At 38.2% G+C, this 21,228-nt stretch overlaps 1 protein-coding gene across 11 annotated transcripts in view; it reads right to left on the bottom strand.

The window, feature by feature from the left end:
* The window catches only part of epb41a (erythrocyte membrane protein band 4.1a), a 156,019-nt gene that overhangs the window by 94,605 nt on the left and 40,186 nt on the right, over positions 1 to 21,228 (bottom strand). For all 11 annotated transcript variants that reach the window (XM_072548039.1, XM_072548045.1, XM_072548038.1 and 8 more), the window contains exons 2-4: positions 5,483 to 5,960; positions 2,095 to 2,310; positions 433 to 537 (exon numbers count right to left, since the gene is read on the bottom strand). In XM_072548039.1, coding sequence (XP_072404140.1) covers positions 433 to 537; positions 2,095 to 2,310; positions 5,483 to 5,953 — 792 coding nt within the window. In that variant the 5' untranslated portion in view covers positions 5,954 to 5,960. The remainder of the gene's footprint in view (positions 1 to 432; positions 538 to 2,094; positions 2,311 to 5,482; positions 5,961 to 21,228) is intronic.

Here is a 21,228-nt window from a genome sequence, read left to right as displayed (position 1 = left end):
TCTCAGACCTTATTTTTAATTTCCATCTCTTTCTTTCCTGGATTAGGATAGTTAGCTGAGCTTGTTCTTTTGTAATCACATGAAACACAAGACATAGCTGCTTCCAAGAAATAGTTCCTTTTCGTATTTTCAACATGCTTCTTGCCTCATAGCTGTAGCATCAATGTAGCCAAGAATGAGGCAGTCTCACAACACACATTTCACACAAACCCAGTAACCCGCGGCGTTTTCTACATCGCTACAACTCAAAATTGATAATGTTAAAGAAGATGAGCAATTATTTTAATTCTGAATGCTTAAGCGTAAAGGTAGTGAAACAATAAGATTTTAAATGCAGTTGTTATATCACAAGACATTAGAAGACTGCCTTACAGGAAAAAAAATGGTGTGACCAATTTCCCTCATGTTTTTAAACAAAATAAAAGCGCTTACTCTCTGATTTGTGGAATCCCAAACGGCCAGACCAAAATAGTCCTTCTCCAGAAGGTTAAGATGTTGGCACACTTTGGCAAAGAGTTCATGTCCCTTGGAATGTCTCTGTAATACAAAATAGTGAATATTATTCCCTAAAATTGTCAGTTTGTTGTATTTTATGTATTGACTTATTAAATAATTTTAATTCTCAATATTAAAACTCACAAGAGCCACATCACTAAGTACTGCACATGCATTGCTACAGTATAATTATGAATGTTGCCACTAGGATTGTTTTGTTCAGCGTTTTACAGACTTTGTGCTATCAAATGCTTAATGGAATTTTGAGTTAAGAAGTAAAATCCAGATAGGTGGAGCCTTTAGAGATACTATAACAATTTTTAAAAATTTGTTAAAAAAGTTTTCTGAACAAGCCTAGCGACAGCACTAGTAGTGATCACATTCTCACAAAAACACATCTGCAAATGAAAGTATCTCATCACTATAACTATGAAATGTATTTTGATGACCTGAACATTTATTTGCATCTGCATTAAGCTAGTACATTTAAACACTGGCTCCCATCAACTGGCAGAATCAATGCATCTCCTGACTAACAACAGTTTGATAGGATCCAATGTTAGGCCATGCCAGGATCACTTCAAGCATTTACTTTGCACTTTGTGGGCAGTTCAGCTCTGGGGTCTTGCAACCACAGGAAACTAAAAAGGTAATTTAGTTTCAGAAGTGTAATATTGTTATGAACAATATAATACGGCAATCCAATAATAACTTAAACCACACTCTTCCATCCTGGATACAAATCAAGATAAATTAATTCTGGTTATCTTAAAGACACTCATCTGCATCTCGTGTAAAACACCAAGTACGTAATACTGAAAAATGGATTTTTACAAACAAATTACTAAACTGCTTAATTCTACCATAGCCCATTATTTCCAAGGATCACAAAGCTAAATGCAGTCATGACAAATTCAGTAACCCCTTCCTGTTTAGAAGCCAAGCTTGAAATTCCTCTGGCTTTAAGTTCGTCCGTTCCCAAACATTTGTTTGGAACCATAGCGGCATTTCACAAGATTGTAGTTATCTTGTGCCTTTCAATAGAAATAATTTAGGTGAACCATCCGATAAAGCAGGCTGGTGTTCTAGAACAGAACTGCCAAAGCACTGCATCATACAGAGGTGAACTTGCAACCTCACCCATATCAGTTACTAACTGTTAAGATTACCAATTAGTAGCAACAACGAAAGATTCAGAAGCTTTTGTGCAGGTATGAAGAAGAAAGTTAGAAAGATTACCCCAGAGCGTCCTTGCACACCTAGTAGCTGGTTAAATGGTGCAAAAGACAAATACCTGGAGGCAGGTTCCCTTCCCATCCTCTCAGTTGGTATATGGTGCATGAGGACCAAACAGGAGGCGGGAAAACACAAAACAACATTTGTCTCACATTGTTATATATATATATATATATGTGAAGTAAAATACTATTGCTTAGTTATTTTTCATAGAGACTTGTTAATTATTGGGCATGTGAAGTTTGGTTAAAACTTTTGTGGGTTTGTAATGAATTTCCTCCAAGCTAACTCCCAAAATTTTAATCAATAGTTGAAAGGTTACACAGAAAATATTCAATGCTGGAAAAAGTGCAAAATTATTACCTCAACATCACACTGAAATTCAGTTTCATCCAATAGAGTCACCTTGCAACGCATGGTTTTGGATTTTTTGGTAATCTTTGGAAGTGGTTTCAAAGCTTCACTAGTTTGTGGCTCCGTACTTTGACCTTGTTTCGCTTCAGGAGTTTCTAGTTTTACTTCATCCTTAATCACTGAATCCTTCTCGACAAGAAGATCTTCTTTGTCTTCTTGTGCTGGCTACAAGTAAAAATCAAGCACATAATTTAAACAGCAAAGATATATTTTCATAAAACTTGTGCTGATAGCATCATACTTGAATAAACAAGTATAGTTTATAAGCTCAGTGGCAACTAAGTTAGGGAAAAAAAATTTGCATTTCATCCTACAGGGGCCAACTAACTTCAAAGATTGTTTGAAAAATGCTGATAGCATGTAGAATTACAGGAGTAAATGTTGGCAGAAAAATGGCATCACTGTTAGTTTGTAACAGCAATCAGAGTATTCAGAAAGGATGTACCCTACCCTGAATGTTTCGACTTCACTGCATTGCACTGAATCAAATTGCTTTGTGTGATTTATACAGAACAATGAGGAGTATGGATCTGTGTCCGTTTTTTTAAAAAAAATAAACAAATTATAATCTAATGATCTAATTTTTAATGTGTGGCATTCTACATATAAAATATGAACTGTCCTTATCCTGATAAAAGTAAATAAATTTTAGACAGTTTAGAACTGACTGACATCACACACATAGCCAAATGTCCATCTTTTTGTTTCAACATAACTGTTAAAAGACATAATGTTAAACAAAGTTAAATCCTTTATTCAGTAGATTTCCAAACCAGAAGTGTATTTTTGTTACAGCATCTGTCTGGTTGCAAATTGTGATGTGGACAGAAAAAAAAACAAATCAATTTGACATCACTCTTAGGCCATCTTTGGCTGCAGAGTAGCAGAAGTTTGGCAATACATGAATGATTTACTGACTGTAAAACTACAAACCATGTTCATGTTATTAATGACAGTGAACAAACTGGCAATTCTAAATTTGCTAGAGAACATTCTTCTCAGGAGGTAGCACGTTTTTTATTCCATGCATCCAACATACTAAGGAAACCTGCAAAACTGCACCTGGTGTTCATGCTTTACGGAACTACAGCCAAAATAAAATGCAGCACATAAAAAAAGACGTGTTAATTTAAATGACCAAATATTTGTGTTTCGCAATTTAAAGTTTGAACAAGTCTGAGAACACCACTACCTGAAAATGTTTCTCCAAGCCATACACAATCCTAACTTTGAACCATTCCTTCTACTATAGCTGACCCCTTTCCTAATATGGGTGACCCCACACTAAACCAGTTTCATTACCATCTCCTCAAGGGAAATTAGGAATAGGCAACAAAGCATTACCTACAAATTGTGACTGAATTTTTAAAAATCAAACATTTGCATATCAACAATTTATAAGTCTGAATATTTTTGAATTGAATTATTCTGTCAAAAATTCACTTGCCAATTCCTCAGCTGTTCAATGGAAAGGTAATTATTAATATTACAAATTTATATTAGGTCATCTGAGAGAAAGATCTGGGATCACCCGAATGCAAATTGGTCTTTGCTAACTTTTAATTTAAATTTCAGTAGTACTATAATTTAATTACATTAACATCTTTTAATCAAATGGATTAAACACTTAATAAAGTGCAAGCCTCTGGTGAAAGATTATTGAAAATTAGATTGCAAACATCAAGACTTTTCACATAGATGGTCTCATATGGTGGAGCCTTGCTGGCTGTGAATAAAGTTCAGAATATTATGTTTCCATTCATGTAAAAACATTTCAAACAGCAATCAACAACCAATTGTATTCTGATTTAAGATTTGTCCACCAATGCGGCAACACTACTAAAAATAGTTGTTTCCAAATTTCTGCAGTGATAACTTAGACAAGAAAAATAAACTGCACTCAGTTCTGGTATAATGCAGTACTTCCATTCTCATGCAACCCCATGTTATAAGAAAATCACATAAAAGCAGCACCATTTAAACTAATGGGGCCAGTATTGCATAATAACCGATACACACTTTAAAAGATCGCCTTTTAGAAACAGTGCCCCCAATTCTTCAATCATGTTATAGCGAATTTGCATTAATGAAACACATTATCGCAGATCGACCTGTACAAAATAGGACAGACACTAGAGCTTTAATCAAGTTAAATGGAAGTCTAATCATGGACATTTCTTAAAAGGTAACTGTTTTCCAAACATCATATACAGAGAAACTCTAACTCACCAACAACATAATGTTTCTGATGCAAAAACAACAAACATATTCTGGAAAATGGTTGGTCAGAAAAATGTATTCTATCCAAAAGTTGCTGTTTTTGTTCTTGAAATGAGAAAGAAAACCACTAATTCAAAGCAAAAACAAATGGATTGTGACCTTTTCATTAATCCTTCTGACTACATGAATGTGTTTATTTAATTGACAATTCTTAGGATTCAACACTATGACTGAATGCATTGCATATACGTACAATTTTCTGACAACTACGGAATCAAAATAAGACTTGAAAACCAATTTTGTGAAACTCTCAGACATTTTCAAATTGGATGGTAGGAGTTCTTATTGTATTCTTGCAAAGTAGATCAATAAGTTAGGAAGAAAAGCAAAACAGTTAAATTGTAAATAGGGAGAATGGCTGTAAGGAATAATAATTTAGCAGATTTATTTTGTTATTTACAATTACATCTTAAGTCCTTAGTAATTTTGATAACTATTATGAATTTGGATAACTTTGGGAGCATTGGTGTTTATTTCAAAATCAGTGCTTCAGTCAAAAACCTATAAATCAAACGAGAGGAGAGGAATCTTAGTATCTAAGAACACCTTTCACAATAATGTATGTTTCATCCAAGCTCTGTATATTGCTATTGTAGGGCTTCCCTTGGGACATAGAACCACTTTTATGGTGGCACGGTGGCAAAGTGGTTAGCACTGCTGCCTCACAGCGCCAGATTCCCGGGTTCAATTCCCACCTCAGGTGACTGACTGTGTGGAGTTTGCACATTCTCCCCGTGTCTGCGTGTGTTTCCTCCGGGTGCTTCAGTTTCCTCCCACAGTCCAAACATGTGCAGGTTAGGTGAATTGGCTATGCTAAATTGCCCTTAGTGTCAGGTGAAGAGGTAAATGTAGGGGAATGGGTCTCAGTGGTTTGCACTTTGGCAGGTCAGTGTGGACTTGTTCGGCCGAAGGGCCTGTTTCCACACTGTAAGTAATCTAATCTAAGTAATAGATGCTAATTATAAATCAACAAATTTAAAGCAATAAATAAAAAAGTTTCCCACCACGTAATGGTTATCCACCTAAGAATGGATTAAATGACAGAAACACCTGTTACCTGTGTTTCAACACTACTCAGGGAATGTAAATCTAAAGTTGCTTCCTCTTCAATATTATCATCCAACTCCTGATCAGCAATAGGGGCCCCTTGTCCTCTTTCTTCTTTTTGCTCTACAGAATTCAGTTGTTGTTGTAGTTGTATAGCATTGTCCTCCACAGAAGCTAATCCAGTTTCCTTTCCACACTCTTCTTCTGAAATCTGAGATTTGGGTCTCTTGAGCCAGCCAGGTAAGAAGCGAGACAATCCTTTGCTGCTTGAGGACTGCGCCTTCTCTGCCTCCTCTTTGTGGGCTGGACCACCGTTGACTGGTACTGCTGCTGTTTGCTTGTCCACTACTTCTGTGAGCTGCTGGTTCTCCTTTGGCTGTTTCTCTGCTTTGTCAAAGTTGGGAGGCTCTTGTTGCTCAGAACTTGACTGCTGCTGTTGGGGATTTCCTGTTGAAGTGTTTGAGCTAACTTCTGTGGCCATGATGAAGCTGCATTTAAAAACAAAGTTAAAAAATATAAGATACAATGTTTTGGACAGTTGCAGCTAACATACAGTATATTATGATTCTCTGACTCAATTTAATGATTCCTGAGATAAACATGCTAAAATGAATTTCTGAACTGTCAGAAGAAATTAAATGTTACTCAGTATTTAAGTTAATGAAGTCACAAAGTATACAAATCAAAGGAACAAAACCATTCCTGGAAGGAATATATGGTGGAATTATATTTTCTAATAAAGCAAACATACCATGAGGCTTTAGAAATAATCTAAATGTTTTTAATGCTTTTCAGGGGATAGCTGGCAAATTAAGTGGGGAGGAACAAGTACAAATTCTATGTGTTAATCCATGGACAAATTGAGAGAAACTATGAGTTTCACTATATTTTCTTCATGCTGTAATAGAGGTGGATAATATTATGAAGATAAGTTTGTTTTCAAAATATGTATCTTAAAAGTTATGTAGTTACACCCAAACTCTATGGAAACCAATACCAAACAAATTCACTTCATCTCCCAAGGAGACCATATCATATGGTCAGTCATTACCTACACTGCACAACAGAAGGGAACTCCCTTGAATGAACTCCCGATGCTGTCAAAAACAATTGTGCATCTGGCACTAATTTGTATATTGGACTCCAATATGCATACTTCTAAAAAGTAGATTAGCTGCTAAAATAATAATGAAGCAATTCCCCCCACAGATCCTGGTTTCAACTACGAACCTTGCAAAAACCATGGTACACCATTTGGGGAACCACCACATTTCATTATTTAGCAAAATGGACCAGATTGTGGGGAGTGGGACATCTTTGAGGCATATCACTGCAGGATTTTTCCATCAACTTTTGGCTTAAAAAATTCTTGTGCCATACTTTGTCAAGTGCATGTTGGTAACAACATTGTCACAGCAACTGGACAAGCAGTCTATCTCCTTATCCAATGCAATTTAAGGATTGAGAAATAAACTGGAGACAAAAGAAAGCAAATTGGAGTCAATATCTTACAGAAAGAAATGATAAGAAATAATGATGGGAGAGAGTGCTCAAGAGAGATGGAAGATTAAAAAAGGAAGTTATTACATGTTTAAGTTGTTCTCTTCTAGTTTACAAAAGGTTTATGGACACTAACAATAATCAAGTCTTAAAAAAAGGCACTTATGCTCCTAACAATTATAACGTTCTGCTATGAACTTAGTCATAATTAATTTATGAATACGCAATTTCCTAAAATAACAGCTAAGTGCCCGTTTCTGTTTGAGAGAGGCAATGGTGGAGCAGTGCAAGTTGTTCTGAAGATTAACAACTCATGCTATCACTCTTAAAAGTCCCTCAACTTGCCCATTTTTTTGTGCAATAATGACAGCATGCACCGGTAAATTTCAAGCAAACTTTGGATCATCAAATGATCTACACTAAAACCGAGTCTGTCAACAGCACAATACTGTAGAAAGATGTGCTACAATACTTTTAATATCCAGTAGAGACTTCAAGGCTACCTCAAGAAGCATCAGAAAACACCACAGTAAAGGAGAATGTGGATGACTAATGATGGGCAACCTGTTTCATTCGTCTTTTAAGAGGAATATTTTGGGAGTATCTCAAATCGTCTTAAATAGATCTTAAGAAAATTGCAGGAGTGTAATGTCTCTTTGAACCAACCATTCTACTGGTCACAATTTTTAAAAAAAGTCAACCTGCTCGATTTATTCTGAATCCTGGAGCAGGTGGGATGCGAACTCAGGCTTTCTAGCTCAGAGACAGGGATACTATCGATGTGTCACAAGAGTCCCTCCACTAGTCACAATATAAATTTAAAAGTTTCACCCAGTTATCAACATAGCTAACTATATATTTTATCAATATTAGGTTCAACAAACAAAACTACTGATCGATGTACTACTCCTTAATACGCCCTAGAGACTAACCATTCATTGTGCAAATCCCTGCCTTACCAAACCTCCCAAAATGCATCGCCTCACATTTGTCAAGAGTAAATTTCCATGTAAACTTCCATTGCTCTGCCCAATTTACCAGCTGATCAACATCAGATTGTAGCCTGAGACCATCCTCCTCATTAACAACACTACCACCAATTTCATGTCTGTAAGCTCACCAATTATACCTCCCACATTTATATCCAAGTTGTTAATGTGCAGAACAAAGTAGCAAGGGTCCCAGCACTAACCCCTGTGGTACACTGCCGGTCAGAGGCTTCTAAATCATAAAAACAACCCTCCACCATCACGCTTTGCTTTGTGTTATGCAAGCCAATTTTAGATCCAGCTTTCCAATTTGCCTTGGATTCCATTACCTTTTAGACCAGTGTTCCATGTGGAACCTTGTCAAAGGCCTTGTTGAAGTCCACATAAAACACATCAACTGCACCACCATCATCAATAATTTAGTCACACGTTGCATGCTTTGGAGTATCACTTCTTAATGTAAACGTAGAAGTTAATGTGTGTACTATTTGAACAAATTTGCTTTTTTTTGTGGTGGAGGTAGCTTTATTTTTATTTATTTTTTAACATATTAGAACAAGTCAATCTTCAAGCTCAACAGCATATGATAATAACCCAAAATTCAGAAAATATTTACCTGTATATGATTTTATTGTTTGGGATCCTAAGGCAGCTCACTAAGATTGCCCTTTTGATAAAAAGTAACCAGGATTGTTACATGGACTCAATGACAAATGCAGTGCTGTTCATCAGATAATTATCAACAACATTAATCAGTACACACATATTGGATGATTACAATTCTAAATGTTTTCTATTTTTATGCAATGGCAAAAGTGAGGCACAAATCTGCGTATAAAAAAGGAACCTCATTCAATTCCCTCCTAACTTTTCCATAACAAAAATTTATAGTCATGTCTAATTACATTATACAAGACATTGTTACTGGTACTCAACTATCAGTACGGGCTGGTGGTCACAGTACCATAATAATCAAAACTTATACCCGTAACTACAAGATATTTAGTACAAATGGCTGATTAGTCTGGCTGATTAGTATTGGTGTTCCTGCAATTTTGTGTACTTAAAAGGAAATATTAAGCACAGATGGGATAAACAAATTGCCAAGTTTGATTTGTTTGGATTGGCCCAGAGGGAAGAACTGAGTAATGCAGGCGTTAACCAGTATGTGTCAAGGTTATTTTAGTACACATCAAAAAATAAAAAGAAAAAAAACAGTATAAACTTTATTTCCGGATCCACCTAGAAGTAAGCTGCAAACACTGCAGAATACTTGTAAACAAGACAGTTGAACTGAATTACGAAACAAACTAAGATCACAGGATGTGCCTGAAGGAGGAAGTAAAACCATGTCATTTGAAGAACAACTTTTCAGACTAAGTAATAGACCATGGCCAATTCACATGCAAAGCAGGATATCCACCATGTAGCAAGATGATCTGACAGTACTAGTCAAGGTAACATACATTAAAATGTTTGAACTAGAAAACTGACTTATGCTAATATCACAGGTATCTTATTATGTTAAAGAAAAACAAACACAAGATTACGCCACTCTTTCCCCCCCCGCCCTCCAAAAATTGCTGGTTATAACTGGAAACTCTGATCCCGATTTAGCTTTCGTTCCCTAAGTTTTTCATGGAAATGTACTGCCTGGGAAAAATAAGCTCTTAGTGGGAGGTAACTCGTAAACTGGGACTGGTAGCAGAAGGGGGAAATATGCTTATGCACATACTTCCTTGGATGATATGCCCTTGACAAATGCTCCTTGAGAAACCAGTATGCTTTAATTTCCACCTTATACACTCAGCTCAGTGAGGCATAGTGGTGGGGTCTGAAACTCATTATTATGGAATTGCATGACTCGGAATTGGATCCAATTGAGGTACAGGTATCCCCCCCTTTTTGAGCGTTTGTTTAGCGCCAATTCAGTTTTACGAAAGATGTACTATAGTACCTGTTTTCATTAGCCGAAAGAGAATTTTCACTTTTACGAAAAAGTGCGCACAGTAAGAGTGGCACTGACAAGCGCTTTATCCAGAACCTAGACTCAGCATCAAGCCGCCATAGCTCTGAACTGTGTCTGAGAGTATCTGTGTTTTATCTCGATTTATTTTGTGCATCCATTAACAAGGTTTACCCTAATGTATCAGAAAAGCCTAACAGGGCTCGTAAGCCTGTTAAGCTTTGCGTAAAACTAGGTGTAACTAAGCATTTCCATCATGGTCAACAAAATAAAGACATTGTGTGTGCATAAAACTTACCTGCATCCACCTTTCATACTATTTCCATGCAGAGAGAAAAAATCTTGAAAGCTGCCGAAGTTACTATTGGTTCTGCTAGTAGCAAGTCGTCTCTTAGTTGGCATCCAGTAATTGATAAAATGGAAAGTCTATTGCTTGACTGGATTGAGAGGTGTACAAAGTGTGATGTTCTGTTATCTTATACTTAAGGAGAAATCAGTAAGACTTTTTAATAAGCTAAAACAGAAAGCACTGGATGATGGTGGAGAAACTGTTGCAAAAGTGGAATTTAAAGGTAGTCATGAGTGGTTTGATTGGTTTTTGAGGTGAGATCAAAACATTTTTGGGAAGGCTCAAAACTTTTTCCCATAAAAACAAATGGTAATTGCTTCTTCGCTTTATGCCATTATGGCTTACGAACAATTTCATAGAAACACTCTATTTTCAGAGAGCGGGGTACACCTGCATACACGAAGAATCAATTTGCTTGCTGATTCAAACAAAAGCTGGAAATCCTGGTGATTACCAATTTCAACCTGGACTCACTACTTTTCAACCATGATGGAAGAGAGGTGAAAGGCATTTTAGTCTTCTTCCTCTTCTTTTAATGACAAGATCTCAATATCAACTAAGTGTACAGTATTTTAGTAGGGCTCTTGGCACAGTGGTGGCATCCTATCTTGGGAACAGGATGCTCAAGTTTCAATCCCACCTGCTCTATCGATGTATAGGAACATCTCTGAAAAGATTGATTAAGAGTAACTACAGAGGAACTTCAATTATCCGAATACCAATTATCCAAAAATTGGATTATCTGAAGGAGATCTCGAGGTCCTGACAGAATCATTACATTAAAGACGTATGTCCAACACCAATTGCGTCTTTTATTTACAGTGATTAAAAGTGCTGCTGAGAATAATCCTGGACTGATGGGAGCCCAGGCACCATCTCTAAATGACTGACCTCCCACCCCCTCTCCCTCTTCCCACATGTTCCCTGGAGTTCTGCACAGATGATCTCTCCAACATTGCCCTGTACAGGGCAGAGGCAGAACCTGTCAAAACGTTGCAGTAAAAATGTGTGTGTGCGCATGTTATTTGGAGACTCACCACCCAAAAAGCAGTAGCAGCAGCTGCTGCCGCCTTGTTGCTGTGTCCAGTCGAGCTGCCCCAGAGAGGGCATGGGAACGTGCATGAGGGGAGTGTGGAGGCAGTGTTGGGGGGTGAGTGTGGGGACAGACGTTGAGTGTGTTGGACGGGGTTTGGGATGGGGGGGGGTGTGGAGCAGTGTTGGACAGGGTTTGGGGGGGTGGGCAAGGGGCGGTGTTTGGGGGTGGGGGCGTTTGGTGGGGTGCGGGCTCACATACCCTGTGCTGCTGCCTCCTCTCCAGAATGGGGAGCAGACTAAATAGGAAACTCTGAACCCCAGAGGAAAGGCATTGAATTGATTAACCGAATAATTAGTTATCCAAACAAAATTGTGCCCACCCATCTCATGCAGATAATCAAGGTTCCTCTGTACAGCATTACAATAGCTCTTGATGTGTATCTAGGAAAGCTGATCAAAAAATTATGCAAAAAAAAAATTTTCAAATGGATGTGTGCAAATATTAGGAAAGCTAAACAGAGGAAGAGTGCTAATTTACATTGACCTGTCACTCAATGTACCATCTCCATGAACCGCAAGGTAAGCCCACGCTTTGATAAGAAGAGAGTGACAATGCATTCAAGGATTGTTCAAAAGCAAAAGATTCATACTCATGGCATCAGTTACCTGATGGCTAATGGTTGTCTTCTAGAACAGTTGTACAGAAAAACAAGTCGAATAATAGGTTGAAATGGTGCCCAAAGAAGTATCACTTGCTAAATGTTCAGAACAAAGTCAATATTCTGTTAAAGATTCAATTGCTTAAAATCCAATTGCTTGAGAATAATTGGTTTAAATGTGAGTGGTTAGAAGGATTAAAGAGGCTTCACAGAAGTGTTTGCGACTTTTGAGAAAATTTGTAGCTTTGGCTGAGGTTCCAATTGTAAGTTTGCTCACTGTGCTTGCAGGTTTGTTTTCAGGTGTTTCGTCACTATGCGAGGTAACATCATCGGAGAGCCTCCAGTGAAGCGCTGCTGTTCTGTCCCGCTTCCTATGTGTGTGTCTTGGATCTTAAAGAGGGAGATATTATTTCTGGTTCTTTTTCATCATGGGGTGGTAAATGGGGTCCAAATCAGCGTGTTTATTGATGGAGTTCCAGTTTGAACACCAGGCCTCTAGTGCAGGCCTCTGTTTAGCCTGTGCTAGGATGGATGTGTTGTCCCCATTGAAGTAGTATCCTCTTCATCTATATGTAAGAATACTAATGATACTGGGTCATGTCTTTCAGTGGCTAGTAGATGTTCATATATCCTGGTGGCTAGTTTTCTGCACATCTGTTTGATGTAGTGCTTGTTACAGTCTTTACATGGTATTTTGTAAATGACTTGACCGAAGGGTCTGTTTCTGTGCTGTACACCTCTATGACTCTATACTGGTTGTTAGTATAGGGAACTTTAGGTTCATCAGTGGCTATTTCAATGTGTTGGTACATTTCTAGGCTACCATGATGCCAAGGAGTTGGAGTAGTCCGGTAGTCATCTCTAAGATGTCTGCTATTGCAGCTAAAGTTTCTGGGCATGTTGTGCCTACTTTTATGGGTTTGTGTGAGGTCAGTGCAGGACAGAGAAAGAAACCCACATTGCTAACTGACAGAGTTAGCAGTTACTGACTTTGCTGTTGAACTCATACATCGCTGTACATCAGCGTGCATCTGAGAAAATTTTTTTAAAAAGTGAAATTCACAACTGATTTTGGAGGAACCCATTGTGAGAGGTCACAGCACAGAAACAGATAAGTGGACGTTTTAAGCACGGCCTTAAAATAAATCTGCAGTAGTGAGTAGAGTGCACTCTTTCTTCATTATAGGTTTTATTGAGCTATGTCTCTTGATTAAACTTAAAATATAAGCCATAAATATTAATTTAACTTGAAGCAGTGTTTTGTAGAGGAATAAGACAGTGCTATTTACTGGGTTTGTAGATTGAAACAAGCAAAAATGGCCTTTAGTAGAGTGATATGCTCTTGTTGGATGTGGGAGTTTAGGCGGAAGTTTATGGGTTACTGAGGATTAAATGCTGTTGCCGTCCTATCACATTGAATGGATCGGTTGAAGAGGCAGTTAGAAGCAATGAGAATTTACAAGAGCAAGGGGATGTGATAGATGGCAGTTATAGGGAAGTGGGGGCAGGGGGGGGGGAGGGGGGGGAAAAAGTCTCAGATACAGTCACATAGATGAGTTAACTCCAGGAAAAAGGGAAGAAAAATAGGCAGGTAGTGTAGGAGTCTTCTGTGGCTATCCCCATTTCAAACAGGTATGCTGTTTTGGAAAATGTATGGGGTGATGGATTCTCAGGGGAAATTAGCACGAACAGCCAAGTTTCTGGTATTGAGACTGGCTCTAATGTAATGAGAGGTACGTCTGATTCCAAGTGATCAATTGTGTTAGAGGACTCTCTAGTCAGAGGTACATACAGACATTTCTGCGAAAAATCAGAATGGTGGGTTGCTTCCCTCGTGCCAGGATCAAGGATGTCTCAGAGAGGGTGCAGAATGTTCTCAAGGGAGGGAGGAGCTAGCAGGTGGTCATTGTACACATTTGAACCAACAACATAGGAAGGGAAAAGGTTGAGATTCTGAAGTGCGATTACAGAGTGTTAGGCTGGAATTTTAAAAAGGAGGCCCTTGAGAGTAGTAATACCTGGATTACACCCGGTGCTACGAGCTAGTGAGGACAGGAATAGAAGGATACAGCAGATGAACGCATGGCTGAGGAGCTGGTGTATGGGAGAAGCATTCACATTTTTGGATCATTGGAAGCAGTTTTGGGGTAGAAGTGACCTGTACAAGAAGGACAGATTGGAAGAAGGGGCCTCATGTACTGGAAGGGAGATTTAAACTAGTGAGGTGGGGTGGGGGTGCTGGTGATGGGGCGTGGGACCGAGAGAGATACTGAGGAAAGATTTCAATCGGAGACTGGTTCAGTTGAGAACAAAGGAAAGTCAATCAACCAACCAACCAACCAACCAAGTCATGGCAGGCAGGGACAAAGCAGCGAACAATGTAGGATTGATAAATTAAACTGCATTTATTTCAATGCAAGTGGCCTAACCGGGAAGGCAGATGAACTCAGGGCATGGTTAGGAACATAGGACGAGGATATCATAGCAATTACAGAAACGTGGCTCAGGGATAGACAGGACTGGCAGCTTAATGTTCCAGGACACAAATGCTACAGGAAGGATAGAAAGGGAGGCAAGAGAGAAGTGGGAGAGGCATTTTAGATAAGGGAGAGCTTTACAACGGTACTGAAGGAGGATACACCTGGAAATACATCCAGGGAAGTTATTTGGTGGAACTGAGAAATGAGAGAGGGATGATCACTTATTGGGATTGTATTATAGACCCCCTAATAGTCAGAAGGAAATTGAGAAACAAACTTGTAAGGAGATCTCAGTTATTTGTAAGAATAATAGGGTGGTTATGGTAGGGGATTTTAACTTTCCAAACATGGACTGGGACTGCCATAGTGTTATGGAATTAGATGAAGAGGAATTTGTTAAGTGTGTACAAGACAATTTTCTGATTCAGTATGTGGATGTACCTACTAGAGAAGGTGCAAAACTTGACCTACTCTTGGGAAATAAGGCAGGGCAGGTGACTTGAGGTGTCACTGGGAGAGCACTTTGGGGCCAGCAACCATAATTCTATTAATTTTAAAATAGTGATGGAAAAGTATAGACCACATCTAAAAGTTGAAGTCCTAAACTGGAGGAAGGCCAATTTTGATAGTATTAGGCAAGAACTTTTGAAAGCTGCTTGTGGGCAGATGTTCGCAGGTAAAGGGTCGGCTGGAAAATAGGAAGCGTTCAGAAATGAGATAATGAAAATCCAGAGAATGTATATTCCTGTTAGGGTGAAAGGAAAGGCTGGTAGGTATAGGGAATGCGAGATGACTAAAGAAATTGAGGGTTTGGTTAAGAAAAAGAAGGAAGCCTATGCCAGGTATAGAGAGGATAGATCGAGTGAATCCTTTGAAGGGTATAAAGGCATTGGAGTATACTTAAGAGGGAAATCAGGAAGGCAAAAAAGGGGACATTGGATAGCTTTGGCAAATAGAGTTAAAGAGAATCCAAAGGGTTTGTACAAATACATTAAGGACAAAAGGGTAACTAGGGAGAGAATAGGGTCCCTCAGAGATCAGCAAGGCGGCCTTTGTGTGGAGCTGCAGGAGATGGGAGAGATACTAAATGAGTATTTTGCATCAGTATTTATTGTGGAAAAGGGCATGGAAGATATAGAATGTAGGGAAATAGATGGTGACATCTTGAAAAATATCCCTATTACAGAGGAGGAAGTGCTGGATGTCTTGAAACACAAAAATGGATAAATCCCCAGGACCTGATCAGGTGTACCCTAGAACTTTGTGGGATGCTAGGGAAGTGATTGCTGGGCCTCTTGCTGAGATATTTGTATCATCGATAGTCATAGATGAGGTGCCGGAAGACTGGAGGTTAGCTAACGTGGTACCACTGTTTAAGGAAAGTGGTAAGGACAAGCCAGGGAACTATAGACTAGTGAGCCTGACGTCGGTGGTGGGCAAGTTGTTGGACAGAATCCTAAGGGAAAGGATGTACATGTATTTGGAAAGGCAAGGGCTGATTAGAGATAGTCAGCATGGCCTTTGTATGGGAAATCATGTCTCACAAACTTGATTGAGTTTTTTGAAAAAGTAACAAAGAGGATGAGGAGGGCAGAACGGTGGATGTGATCAATATGGACTTCAGTAAGGCGTTCAACAAGGTTCCCCATGGGAGACTGGTTAGCAAGGAATGGATAGATCTCATGGAATACAGGGAGAACTAGTCATTTGAATACAGAACTGGCTCAAAAGTAGAAAACAGACAGTGGTGGTGGAGGGTTGTTTTTCAGACTGGAGGCCTGTGACCAATGGAGTGCCACAAGGATCGGTGCTAGGTCCGCTACTTTTCCTCATTTATGTAAATGATTTGGATGTGAGCATAAGAGGTATTGTTAGTAAGTTTGCAGATGACCCCAAAATTGGAGGTGTAGTGGACAGCGAAGAAGATTATCTCAGATTACAATGGAATCTTGATCAGGTGGGCCAATAGGCTGAGAAGTGGCAGATGGAGTTCAATTTAGATAAACATGAGGTGCTGCATTTTAGGAAAGTAAATCTTAGCAGGACTTCTATACTTAATGGTAAGGTGCTAGGGAGTGTTGCTGAACAAAGAGACCTTGGAGTGCAGGTTCATAGTTCCTTGAAAGTAGTGTTGCAGGTAGATAGGATAGTGAAGGAGGAGTTTGGTATGCTTTCCTTTATTGGTCAGAGTATTGAGTACAGGAGTTGCGGCTGTACAGGACATTGGTTAGGCTACTGTTGGAATATTGCTTGCAATTCTGGTTTCCTTCCTATCGGAAAGATGTTGTGAAACCTGAAAGGGTTCAGAAAAGATTTACAAGGATGTTGCCAGGGTTGGAGAATTTGAGCTACTAGGAGAGGTTGAACAGGCTAGGGCTGTTTTCCCTGGAGCGTCGGAGGCGGAGGGATGACCTTATAGAGGTTTACAAAACCATGATGGGCATGGATAAAATAAATAGACAAAGTCTTTTCCTGGGGTGGGCAAGTCTAGAACTAGAGGGCATAGGTTTAGGGTGAGAGGGGCAAGTTATAAAAAAAGAGACCTATGGGGCAACCTTTTCACGCAGAGGGTGGTACATGTATGGAATGAGCTGCCAGAGGATGTGGTGGAGGCTGGTACAATTGCAACATTTAAGAGGCATTTGGATGGGTATATGAATAGGAAGGGTTTGGAGGGATATGGGCGGGTACTGGCAGGTGGGACTAGATATGGTTGGGATATCTGGTCGGCCTGGACAAGTTGGACCGAAGGGTTTGTTTCTGTGACTCTAAGATATATGAACACCAACTAGCCACCAAAAGAATTCCTGATGGAGGGCTCATGCCCCAAACGTTGACTCTTCTGCTCCTCGGATGCTGCCTGACCTGCTGTTGCTTCACCAATGCCAGAAATAGAACTACAACTCATGGATCTGTAGTAGATACTCCTATAGTCAAAATGCAACCTCTAATAAACTGGCAACTCAATACAGTTACATTATGCATATTTGGAACAAATTACATTCACTTCACAGCTCTATTTCAATGCCTTGCAACAAGTGTTAATGTACACTGACATAAAAATAACTACTGAAAAAGACAGGCAGACTTTGATTTATTTGGTATCTTTGAGGACAATGGGATGTGCCACAAGTGTTTTAACAGCAATGAAATATTTCTGAAGTTGTAATGTCAGAAATGGGGCCATCAATTAGCACACAGGACGCTCTATAAATAGAAACGTGAAAATAATCTGTTTTAGAGACATTACTGGGGAATAACTGTTGGCCCAGACAGTGGGTATTAACTTCCTCCTCTTCTTTCAATAGTACTATGAGTTCTTTTCTGCCCAGTTGATAGGAAGACAGGCCTAATTTAAGGACTCATCTACAAAGCACCACCTGACAGTGCAGCATTCCCTCATTAGTGAGTGAAACTAGGGTGAAAGTGCAACTTGAATTTGTGCCCTTCTTATTCAGGTGATGTTAACAACCGAACCACGGGTGACACAAGCCATTATAAAATACAAAGCTTAGCCTCAATATTTGTTGGTGAATGATGGAGAATTGTCAATATCTAAACTCTAAAGACAATCCGTTGCTAGAAAGTTCATAAATGAGCTTTTCCTCATCTTTTTGGAGGGATATGGGCCGGGTGCTGGCAGGTAGGACTAGAATGGTTTGGGATATCTGGTCGGCATGGAAGGGTTGGACCGAAGGGTCTGTTTCCATGCTGTACATCTCTAATGACTCCAAATGGCAACATAATCGACATGTATATCCAGCTTTAATTTTTCATGTATATTTAGTTGAACCGAAGGGTCTGTTTCCGTGCTGTACATCTGTATGACTATTTGTAAACAGTGTTTTTTTTCAGATATGTTTTACGATGTTAAAGTAAAATGTAACTGCAAGTTCCAGTGGAATATTCCATGATAAAGAACCCTATCTGCCCAAAATCAATCAGCAACAGTTCAGTAAATGCAAATAACCTTTTCAAAAAATCAAAATAAGCAAACTGTATCTAGAATATTCAAAATCTATCAAAGGTTGAAAGGTCTTTTCATACATACTAATTAAAATGTACTACAACTCTATCCAATATCTAATAACAGTACTCAATGATTATTTCTCCATTATTCATTAATGGTGGGGTATCTCAGCATGGATTTTTAGTATTGTAATTCAACAATTAAAGTTTCCTTTCAGTACAATAACACAGCATTCCATGTTTCCGGTCAAGTGCTGCCTGTTTACATTTTCTAGCTCCCTGAGCCAATATTGCATTTGCCCTTACTCAACAATCTAATTGGATTTCAAATAAAAGCTGCAAGGCCAATACACCAAGAATACTAGCAATTCTGCAATTTTCAAGAGCCAATTATAAGAACAAAAAGCAATTAGTACTTTAACAAGATTAGCACTGTACGAAAGAAAATAATATTAGGTACCATATAATTTAATCCGGCGAAAAGTAAAAGGGAGTCTTGAATCCAATGTTTACCAATGATAGTGCAAATTCGCATTATTCTAAATCGGTTTTCAGCATATGTACTGATGCATTACGCTGTTTTCAAAACAAAAGAATAGCTTTCCTGCAGATATGTTAAAAGTTACAGCTGGTGAACATATTCACATAACATTTAAGATTCACAAACAAAATGTTTACCAAACCTATTGATATAAAATGCGCATATTCTATTAATGCAAAATATTAAGTTCAACGGAAATAGTCAAAAAAAACTTACAACTGCTTTATTATTCATATTCTAGAGTACACAAAACATTGTAAACCACTTAATAACACTCTACACAAATTCTATTGCAGCACTGTCATTCCACTAAAAGTAGAATCCCTCATAACTGGCGAAAACCAGGCTTATTTTCAGCTGTTAAAACAAACTGCTGCACACATTTACATCTGCACAGTGCCAAGTTCTTTACAAATTCTAACAGCCTACTGATAAACACACAGCAAAGGCTTACACTGTCAGTATCCATATGCAGACAATGATCTGAAAAGAATCCAAGTTTTTTTTTGCCAGCTTAGTAACTACATTGTTTACTTTGAGATAAAACTGCAGCCACTAGTTTATTCAGAGTAACATTGTCCAAAGTTAATAAAAGAATTAGAACTGATCATCAGATTGCCTCGGAAGAGAAAACTCTAGGCTATGTTTTTAATTGACCTCATGACATCCAAGATAAATTTAACACCGACTCCACACATCACTTTCTGTGCACAATAACATGTGGATACAAATTACCCATCTGATTTATTTTACTATTGAGTAGTATATCTATGCCTTTTATTGTAACTTCACAAGCTAGTGGTTATGAATAACCACACATGTTTTCATTATAATGAAGAGGAGCCCAAATGCATTCATACTATCGACAATTTTCACTCATTTCAGTTCAGTTTAAAAACCTTACCTCACTCACTCAATGTGCATCAATATTAAATATCTGTTTCTCTCAGTTCTAGGAGTATATTATTTTACAAAACAGAATCAATCTAGAGCAGCAGATCTTCTTGCTTAAAAGATGTGTATTATAGTCATCTTGCTCTCTAGAATTTTAAAAATAATCAGGGTTTAATCAATACATTACAGGAAATTATTAAAAGTTCAGGGTAGTTAATTGTTTATTTAAAATCATGAAGCTAAGTCAACACTACACAAGATCAAAATTAAGATCTGTGGACTATTCTAATTTTAAGCACAATTATTTACAAGTAAAAACTAATTTCTGTGCATTCATGAAAACTACATTGTAACATTTAAAGACTCTTAAAATGTACAAAAGCTTGCCTTAATATCATTAGAAATTTTAATAATGGGTGAACATTCCTAATAAATGTATCAGGGCATGAAGATTCCATCTAAAGAAATTTGCCTCAACAAAATATTATTTAACTCAAAGCCAAGACCATCTGGAACTGTATCATTCACTCTAACATTGGTTATACTACTTCACCGTACTATTTCTCCATTTTTTATTGCTGATAACATAAAAAAGAACAAAAGAAAGCAATACCTACACCTTGAGCAAAACTAAGATCCAAAACAGAATGCCCATTCTGAGAAGTTAACTGTTTGTAGATTTTGAAAACATGTAATGTTCAATCACAAGTGATGGAATTTTGATTCTTTACTGTGGTTTGACCTCAACTGTCCTGTGGTGCAGTCCTGAGGTCAGGGTATGGGGAGATTATGCCACTGCATTAGTACATCAGCGGCTTGAACAAATAAGATGGAGAAGAACGCAAACTCATCAAGACCGTTTGAGAATTTAAGTAAAGAATTCACAATAATTTAATTAACTATTTTATAAATAAAGAAAATTCTAGCATTGTTACAATCTTTTTAGTTTAATAACTTTAATAAATAAAATCAGAACTTGCAGTTAACAATGAAAGGATAACAAGATTTCATGTTTTAAGACCTTTACTGTAACCAACATACTAAATAAAACCACTCTTGACTAAGTAATTTTTGGAGTCAACTTATACTTTCACATTTCACTTTTAAACAAAATCAAAAAACCTAATGCGCTTTACATTGTTCCTTGAGAGACCATTTGATTTTTCTGCACCCAGTTAAAAGTGATTCTTTTCTCCTGAGGGTTTCCTTCTGCTCCTTTCCTTGCTCAATCTGGTAATTTAAACCTCAGAACTGTCCTTCATGGAAAGGGTTTGCTTGGAAGTGCACTCTGTAGCACAAGCTAGGAGAATCTTCCATCTTCACATCAACTCCTCAAAATTTCTTTTCCCCTCCAATCCATGTCCAAGCTCACAC

Source organism: Chiloscyllium punctatum, chromosome 27 (genome assembly GCF_047496795.1).
Source record: "Chiloscyllium punctatum isolate Juve2018m chromosome 27, sChiPun1.3, whole genome shotgun sequence".
In the NCBI taxonomy this organism is placed as follows: domain Eukaryota; kingdom Metazoa; phylum Chordata; class Chondrichthyes; order Orectolobiformes; family Hemiscylliidae; genus Chiloscyllium; species Chiloscyllium punctatum.
This window is presented reverse-complemented; position numbering and strand designations above follow the sequence as displayed.